This window comes from Mastigoproctus giganteus, chromosome 10, assembly GCF_048544385.1.
Source record: "Mastigoproctus giganteus isolate SK-2022 chromosome 10, ASM4854438v1, whole genome shotgun sequence".
Classification (NCBI taxonomy): domain Eukaryota; kingdom Metazoa; phylum Arthropoda; class Arachnida; order Uropygi; family Thelyphonidae; genus Mastigoproctus; species Mastigoproctus giganteus.
Genome location: NC_143584.1, coordinates 103,285,415 through 103,294,992, shown reverse-complemented (window position 1 = coordinate 103,294,992; position 9,578 = coordinate 103,285,415). Strand labels below are relative to the sequence as shown.

The following is a 9,578-nucleotide window of genomic DNA, read 5'->3' as shown; positions in this document are numbered from 1 at the left end:
CCATGTTTAGTCTCTAGAGCAAAGTTTCCGGCATCCCCCTCCCTCCATACTTCTCCTTCAACCCATGAATGGTACTAAGTACTATAGGTTTTGATACCTTTCGTGTTTGGGGTTTTCATAAAAAAAAAAAAAAAGCTACTAGGTAGGCGAGATCTTGTACCCAAGACTGATACTTCAGAAGCGATACATCCCGACCTTTCATTTCTAGGAACAGTATTATTTGTTCCAAAATTAAAAAAAAAGCCTCTTTAGTATGTTGTGGTAAGACCATCAACGAACCTCTGTGTTGTAGTACAGCAGCCCTTCAAATTCACTTTCCAAGTTCTTAAGAAGGAGAGCAAACTGGCGGCGATTCAGTTCTCTGGACCAAATGAAGTTCACAGTTTTGAGCAAAAAGTCCATTTTCAGTATTTTCGAAACACAGAACCTGCTGATGAATAATGCAGTGGAAAGATTGTAATTTTTGTTTGTCCAGATACTCATCCTTTAGTTTTGCTTCTAGTGTTGATACAAATCCTTTGACTTTACCTGTCATCGCTCGAGCATTATTGGTTGTCACAGGCAGGAGTCTCTTGAGAGGAAGCGTGTATTTCTCCAGAATGCTCCATACAGCGTCACATATGTCTTCCACAGTAGTAATTCCATGGATGGGAATCATTTCTAAAAACTCTTCAATTACTTTCAAATTGTCATCGCAGGCTCGAAGAAACAGTGCAACTTGCGGCACATCTTGAATATCGTTACTTTCGTCAAGTGCAATTGAAAAACATTGAAACGTTGTGGATGCTTCCTGCAGTTGTTCATGCAAGTTGTCTGCTATCTCGGTTATCCTTTCAGCCACTGCTTTTCTTGGCAACAAAATTTCTTTGAACACTTACATTTCCGGGACAGACATTTTCAGCTGCTTTTATCATGGAGCCTGCACTGAAATGTTTGGAATGTTTTGCCAGTAAATAGCTGATTTCATAACTGGTTTTCACTACTGATTCACTTCCTTCTTTAATTTTTGTAATTACATTTTGCTGCCTTTGAAGTGAGTTCTTCATATCTTTTAGTTTTTCTTCTCATAATTTACCCTCGAAGTGGGAAAATTTTTCTTTGTGAATTGTATCATAGTGTCTTTTAATATTGTACTCTTTGACGACACTAATCGATTCATTGCAAATAATATACACAATTTTACCTCGTGTGCAAAAGTAACTCAATTCCCATCTTTCTTGGAATTGTCTCCCCTCATCGACAACCTTTCTTTTTCTGGTTGGCTTGGAAAGCGACATCATGTCAGAAACACATGTATATAAGAGTCACAACACAAAACTGTTTGCTTACTGACTATTAAATAGAAACTGCAACACAGATATTAGCTCACTTGCATTACAATGTATCCAACCAGACTTTGAGGTGGCTTCTGGTGTTGAAACAAGTGCACGAACTATCCAGAGACAGCTTTCGGAATGTGGTCTGCATGCCTATCAGCTCAAGAAGAAGCCTTTGTTGACCCAACAAATGAGGAAGAGGTGACTTGCTTGGGCTAAAATGCATGTTTCATGGACAAAAGAGCAATGGAACACCGTCATCTTTTCTGACAAATTGAAATTCAACCTGCATGGCTTGAATGGGAAGCTATGTTAGAAGGTGAAAGTAGGAAGCATACCATCCTGACTGCATTACACCGACTGTAAAGTTCCCCGCTGGTCAGATGGTCTGAGGATGCATAATAAGCAAAGGGGTGAGGCAAATTAAGTTCATTAATGGAACGGTGAATGCACAAACCTACACTGCTATCTTGGAGGAGTGCCTGAAACCCGTTATTAGGGATCACCACACAGATGTCCAAGACTGCATTTTTCAACAGGACTCAGCACCTTGCCACACAGCAAAATTGGTAAGTTTTATGCTATTTAGATTTAATGATGAGTTTATTTTCTTGTCTCACAAGGCTTAAAACATACATCAATGTTTTCCCTCATTTTTCTCCCTTAAGGTGCAGCCATACCTCAGAAATGCCGGCATTACAGTGTTGGCTGGCCCAGTAACAAGACAGATTTGAACCCTATTGAAAATTGCTGGTATGTAATGTCTTCTAAAATTGCTCAGAAGAAGCCAACAAGTAAGATTCAGCTGCAGGAGAGCATTGTAAGGGTGTGGTACCACGAAATTAGGCAACCGTATATCCAGAAGTTGATTAACTCTATGCCAGATCGTTTGCAAGGCTGTAATTGCAGCTCGAGGAGGAACAACAAAATATTGAGGACTTATTTTGTTGATTTACAGTAGATAATACTATTACGTTAACTTGACATTTCAGTTTGTACACGTAAATGCAATAAAATGAATGTTTGGTTGTCATGATTGCCATTTGCATGATTTCTCGTATTTCCATTAATTATACATTTTGCCCTTTGGGAAGATCCAGTGGCTCACATCTGGTGAGTATGGTCTTGGCCACCCAGGGTCCTGAGCTGGATATCATCATTCTTCTCTTTCTTGGTGATTCCCCTTCTACTTCTCTCTCTGTTTCTCTGGGTAACTCAAAATTTTTTTGGCTGATGTAGCATAAGCCTCAGGCTTCCTTGTATTATATGGCTAATAATAATATTATGGCAATTAGGTTTATCAGGTGGAGCCTTTTTATTGGATTTCATTCACAGAGATATATATCCCACCTAATGCATTTCAAACATTTCTGCAACCCGAAATGCAGTGCAAAACACACTATTTGCAAAATTCACAAGTGATAGCAGTTTTTTTGCCCGTCAGGGTTTATTTAATGTATATAGGTTTATTATATAGGTATTTGCCATTTGAAGGGCATTCTTCAAGGAACTTTGCAACAAATTTTCCCACCACAAACAAAAACAGAACAGATACATATAGAAGTTTTATAAAATGTGTTATTCTTGGACAGCAACAAAGTCAGGGTCCTGTTAGCTGTATAGAAAAAAAAGCAATAGACAAGGTTGGAAAGTTGTGAAAATGGCAAATGAATCTCAAAACCATGAATTTAATGAAACTGCATGCTTCGGAGTGACTGAAATAGATGCTTTACTCTGTCTGATTATTTAATGTTTCTCTAAACCCCACAGGGTAAACGCTAATTACAGGAGGGAGTTCTCCCCAATAAAATGGTCAGTTTCAGACCGTCATCGACATACATGAGGATCGAAGGGTCTGCAATTTAGACGTGCCCCTGGTTAGCACAGTAATATCTCCCTTATAGGCCTTTTTCATGTCAGATAAAATGAGCAGCACATAAACCTCTTGAAATCCTCAAGAAATATGACACCCAGGAGAAATCACATGTGGAAAGTGAGCCTGTTGCTAGAGGCTAGTTGGGGTGGGTGTCACTATTGTAAGTGGCACAAGTGTGTTAATGATTGTTAAAGATAATGTATGCCATATGTAATTTAATTGTAAAGAACGATGAATTAGGAATATAAAGTTTAATATTTTTAAAAACATTGTACAACTTACTTAAGGATTTATTCAATGTATATCGTTATATTACTTTTCTAAACAAAAAGTGCCACAATACAAGATTTTGGTGTCAGGGGGTTACAATGTACCAGCTGACTCTACCCTGGCTATGCCACTGGCTTTACCCTTGTAGTTGTGTATTTAATTAAATTCCACATTAGTGATTGCTGCCACCCAGTGGATCTTTTACCTGCAGATTCTTAATATATATAGAATAACTGCTGATAACCAAATCAAGAGTATTGCTTCCTCTTATTTCCTCTCTAACATGTTGCTGTAGGAAAAGTCATCCAAGAAAAGTCTTGCTAGTGCATTAGTGACCAACCCACAAATTCAAGTCAACATCTGGAAAGTTAAAATATCCCATTATAAGACATTCTAATTTACTGGCCCACTCTGTTTCCTTGTATAGCTGTTTGATATACTCATCAGACCTATAACACTCTCCTACTCTCAGTTTTGTTTTCCCAGTGATCACCCGCAAACTGACTCAACATTGCACTGGTCATCCATGTTGATTGGATGCACTGCCTTAGATTTAATATTAGCATTAGCATTAGTAGAGGCATACGATGCAAGAAAGCAAGCTTATGCAGAATCAGCCAAAAAAAAAAAAAACACTCCCATTTCACCCATCCATTCTTGCCAAACACCTGTCCAGCTCAGCCTTAAATTTATTTAGGCTATCAACTTCCACAACAAAAGATGGAAGTCTGTTCCACCAATCAACTACCTGCTGGCTAAAGCCAAACTTCCTCACATCTATCCTACAACTGTCTTTCCTCAATTTGAATTTATGCCCTCTCAGGCGATTATTCTGAGCAAGAGGAAGAATCCCATCAGCATTGAGCATGCTCAAACTATTCAAGGCTTTATACACCCCAATCAGATCACCTCACAGGTGCCTAGTCTTCAGACACTGTAATCTGCAAAACTTAAGCCTTTCTTCGTAAGAGCAACCCTTTGTTCCATTCACTAATCTTGTTGCCCCCTTCTTTGTACTCCTTCCAACAGCTCTACATCCTTCTTAAAATGTGACCTCCAGACCTGTATACAGTTCTCAAGGTGTGGCCTGACCAATGCCTTATACAAGGGGATAATCACCTCCTTATCTCTGCTAGAAACATTCCTGTATATTATTGACAAGACACCATGAGCTACTCTTGCAGACCATCTGCACTGCTCAGAAAACTTCATATCTCCCTGCACAATTACCCCCAGGTCCTTTTCTGCAAATTCTTAATGCATGAAGAATCAGTACTGATAATCAGATCAAGACTACAACTAGAGGGAGTAATACTCTTGACCTGATTATCAGTAGTGATTCTTCATGCATTCAGAATCTGCAGATAAAGGAACCACTAGGTGGCAGTGATCACAGTGTGCTGAAGTGGGATTTACTCAAAGAGTTAACTACCATCAGTTGTAAAGAAAAGGGTTTTTGCTTTCATAAAGGCGACTACGGTGGTCTGAGACAGCATTTAAATTCTATACATAACTTATGATGTTACCAACAGAAAATTCAAAATGGGAAGCATTCAAAGAATTATCTTGGAAGCTACTAGGCTTTACATACCAACTAAGAAATATTGTTCAAGGTTTAGGCCTAAATGGATGTCAGATGGACTAATGAGACAGGGCAGAGAAGAAAAATGCATGGGATACATATAAATTAATGGGTGGCATGGAAGCCTATGATAGATATAAGCTGGTCTGTAACCAAGTCACAAAGGAGATTAGGCAGGCAAAGGCAGATAATGAGAAATCCTTGACAAAGGATGCAAAGAAAAACAGCAAAGAGTTCTTTACTTATGTAAACTCTAGAAGGAAGGGGATGAATCAGATTGGTCCACTGGATATTGATGCTTCAACAGTTGAGGATCCTACTCAGGTGGCTAACAAACTAAACGAGTATTTTGCATCTACATTCACACATGAGGAGTTCTTCAGGGAGGGGAATGCCAGAGGTGAAGTAAATTCTAGCAGAGCTAGATGATTTTGTAATAACTGGGAGGAAAAATTGTTGAGGATAAACATGAAAAAGGCACCCTGGGTGGATGGGATCTATCCAGTTATATTAAAGGAGGCAGCAGAGGAAGTAAGCAAACCCTTAGCCATAATTATGAGAGCTTCCTTGGACTCAGGGGAGGTACCCACAGACTGGAGATGTGCAAATGTGATCCTAATTCACAAAGGAGGATCAAAGGGCGACACAAATAATTATTGACCTGTTAGTTTAACTTCTGTTCCAGGAAAATTAATGGAGGCACTGGTTAAAGAAGCACTGCAGGATCATCTAGACAAGACTTCAGTTATAGCTCAGACACAGCATGCTTTTGTTAAGGGGAAGTCTTTCCTGACTAATTTGATTGGATATTATGATGTGGTCACAAAGGAACTGGATGCAGGGAATAGCTTTGACCTCATATATTTGGACCTTAGAAAGGCTTTTGATACTGTTGCACATGAGGGTTTGGGTTTTTTTTGGGTTTTTTGGTTTTATTGGCGCATCAGCTACTAAGGCTATAATGCGCCAAGACCAGATGCACATGAAAGACTGCTTCACAAATTGGAGCACTGTGGCAGTGGAGGCAAATTGCTGCTATGGATAAAGGGAGGGTTGTGTGGGAAAAGACAGAGAGTGGTAATCAATGGACACTGCTCATTGTGGACTCATGTTATTAGTGGAGTCCCTCAGGGTTCAGTGTTGGGTCCATTGTTGTTTTCTGTATTAAAATTTGATATTGACGTTGGTATATCAAGCTTAATGCCCAAGTTTGCAGACAAAACAAAGGTTGGCAGGGTTTTTAAGGACACTACTTACACTATGCTGCTGCAACAGGATCTGGAAAGGTTGAGCAGATGGGCTGAGAGGTGGCAAATGAAGTTTAACATTGACAAATGTAAAGTACTACATATGGGAAACAGTAACTCCAGAGCAACGTATCAACTCAGTGGTACTACACTGACAGTGGTAGAGAATGAAAAGGACCTGGGGGTAATGGTGCAGGCAGATATGAAGTTCTCTGAGCAGTGCAGACGGGCTGCAAGAGTAGCTCATGGTGTCTTGTCAATGATATACAGGAATTTTTCTAGCAGGGATAAGGAGGTGATTATTCCCTTTTATAAGGCAATGGTTAGGCCACACATTGAGTACTGTATACAGGTCTGGAGGCCTCATTTCAAGAAGGATATAGAGCTGCTGGAATGAGTACAGAGAAGGTCAACAAGATTAGTGAATGGAACAAAGGGTTGCTCTTACGAAGAAAGGCTTAAATTTTACAAATTACAGTGTCTGGAGAATAGGCACCGGCGAGGTGATCTGATAGAGTTGTATAAAGCCTTGAATGGTTTGAGCATGCCCAATGCTGATGGGATTCTTCCTCTTACTCAGAATAATCACCTGAGAGGGCATAAATTCAAATTGAGGAAAGACAGATGTAGGATAGATGTGCAGAAATTTGCCTTTAGCCAGCAGGTAGTTGGTTGGTGGAACAGTCTTCCATCCCTTGTTTTGGAAGTTGATAGCCTAAATAAATTTAAGGCTCAGCTTGACAGGTATTTCGAACGAATGGAGTGGTGAAGTGGAAGTTTTTTTTTTTTTTTTTTTGGCTGATGCTGCATAAGCTTGCTTTCTTGCCTCATATGCCTCTACTAATGCTAATACTAAACATTGCATTAGACAAGACTGCAGCACTAGTTAAGACACAGCATGGGTTTGTTAAAGGCAGGTCTTGTCTGACCAATTTGATTGGATACTATGATGTGGTCACAAAGGAAATGAATGTCAAAAATAATTTTGATATCATACATTTTAATTTCAGGAAAGCTCTTGATACTGTTGCATACGGAAGACTGCTGTACAAATTGCATAGGTATGGCATTACGTTGCTACAATGGATAAAGGGATGGTTTTCTGGGAGACGACAGAGAGTGGTAATCAATGGACACTGCTCTTCGTCGACAAATGTTATTAGTAGAGTTCTCCATGGTTCGGTGTGGATCCCATTGGCCAAAACTTGGACATTAATCCTGATATACCTTCATCAATGATATTGATGAAGGTATATCAGGAATAATGTCCAAGTTTTCAGATGATACAAAGGTTGGCAGGGTTGTTAACAACAGTAAAGGCAGTATGCTATTCCAATTGGATCTAGATAATTTGGGCAAATGGGCTGAGAAGTGGCAACTGAAGTTTAACATTGACAAATGCAAAGTACTGCATATGGGTAGCAATAACCCAAGAGAAACATACCAACTGTGTGGTACTACACTCAGGGAAGTGGAAAAGACCTGGGGTAATTGTGCAGTCAAATATATGAAGTTTGCTGAGCAGTGCAGACCGGCTGCCAGGGCAGGTCATGGAATCTTGTCAATGATAAATAGGAATTTTGCTAGCAGGGCCAGGGAGGTGTTTATCCTGTTGGACAAGATAATGGTCAGGGTGCACCTAGAGTACTGTGTTCAGGTCTGGAGGCCTCATTTCAGGAAGGATGTAGAGTTGCTAGAATGGTATAAGGAAGGGCAGGTTGGTGAGGGGAACAAAGGGGTGCTCTTACCAAGAAAGGCTGAAGTTCTGCAAATTGCAGTGCCTGGAGAGTAGGCACCTACGAGTCGATCTGATTAAGTTCTTGAATGGGTTAAGCAAGCTGGATGCTGATGGGATTCTTCCTTTTGCTCAGATTTAAAACCTGAGGGCACATAGATTCAAAGTGAAGAAAGACAGTTGTAGAATAGATGTGTGGAAGTTTGCCTTTAGCCAGCAGGTGGTTGATTGGTGGAACAGACTTCCATCTTTTGTTGTGCAAGTTGATAGCCTAAATAAAATTTAAGGTTGAGCTGGACAGGCATTTGGAACGAATGGAGGGGCTGATGCTGCATAAGCTTGCTTTCTTGCATTGTATGCCTCTATTAATGCTAATGTGCCACTATGGAACATCCTATGCTAATTCCTTCCTTGCGTGTCTTGCTGCTCCCATGGCAAAAGTTTGAATTGTAATTTTTGGTAGATTGTGATTTTTTTTCAGTAGACCCTCTTCAGGAGACTGCCTGAAAAATCAGTACTGTTCTCAGCACGCTGAAAATTTTCGTTGTGAATGACCGATAACGTGCATCTGACATCAGTTACCATGAGGAATCTAGCACCTCCACAGGTGAGGACTTGGATCCAGCCAATCTCCTCTTCCCCTTAAGGCAAACAGCTGATCTCAGAAAAAGAAGAAGAAGAGTAAAAAGAGATCTGGGGTCTGTCCTCTTTGCTCACTAGCAGTTGATGCTTTGCTCCACTCTCCTTCTCCAGTTGATGATAATGGCAGAACACTTCTCTGTTGATCCCGAACAATCAATTGCAGCTAAACCTGACTTCAGAATCTCTACTCCAGTTGCTGCCTCCATCTTGGAATCGCTTGCCTCTGCTTCTCCTGCTCCCTCTTCTACTGCAAAAACTGCTCCTGTAGTGCGTAGCACACGCTTCTTGATTAGACCGGGGTTCGAGCCCGTCACCACCAAATATGGAGAATGCGGGAAGGTCAGGGAATGACCACTGCATATCCCGGAGCAATATGGCCTTAGTTGCTAATGCTCCTAAAACCAAATAACAAACAAACAAACAACCTGCTCCATCTTCATCCCTCCAACCTGCTGTCCCTGTTTCTCCTTCCACTCCAGCTTGTCCTGCATCCTCATCCTCTCCAGCTTCTGCTCTTCCAACCATCCTAACTTCCTCTACTTCTTCCAATCTGGCTACCTCAACTATATCATCCGCATTAGCTCCAGAAGCTACTCCGTCACTCTCTGCTCTTGTGCGGACTGTTGCATCTGGACTCCTAGCCGGGTGGGTAAAGTGCCTGCCTGGCAACCCAAAGGTCACAGGTTCGGATCCCGCCTCGGGCTTGGATCAAAGTACTGCAAAAACCTTGGGAGGTGCACTATGGCCACAGAAGCCAATGCGCCAACAACTACAAAAAAAAAAAAAAAAAAAAAAAAAACAGGACTCCCATCCTCAAACAGGCTTGCTATTCCTGCTTCCTCTAACCCTGCTGGTGGTGATTCTGCTGACTCCTGATCCCTTCATCAAGTGATCTCTACATTGCATAAAA

At 40.8% G+C, this 9,578-nt stretch overlaps 1 protein-coding gene across 1 annotated transcript; it reads right to left on the bottom strand.

The window, feature by feature from the left end:
• Nucleotides 1-325: 325 nt before the first annotated feature.
• LOC150079195 (general transcription factor II-I repeat domain-containing protein 2B-like) lies at nucleotides 326-9,193 on the bottom strand. Its single transcript, XM_090382990.1, has 2 exons — nucleotides 9,094-9,193; nucleotides 326-873 (listed from the first exon to the last, which is right to left on the bottom strand). The coding sequence occupies exons 1-2, from the start codon at nucleotides 9,191-9,193 to the stop codon at nucleotides 326-328; spliced, it is 648 nt and encodes a 215-aa protein (XP_090239116.1).
• Between the last annotated feature and the right edge of the window lie 385 nt (nucleotides 9,194-9,578).

Coding starts and splice junctions, on each gene's coding strand:
- LOC150079195 (XM_090382990.1), bottom strand. CDS start 9,193: ATGGTTGGAAGAGCAGAAGCTGGAGAGGATGAGGATGCAGGACAAGCT. Junction 874..9,093: donor GAGGGATGAAGATGGAGCAG/GTTGTTTGTTTG, acceptor CGGAAATGTAAG/TGTTCAAAGAAATTTTGTTG.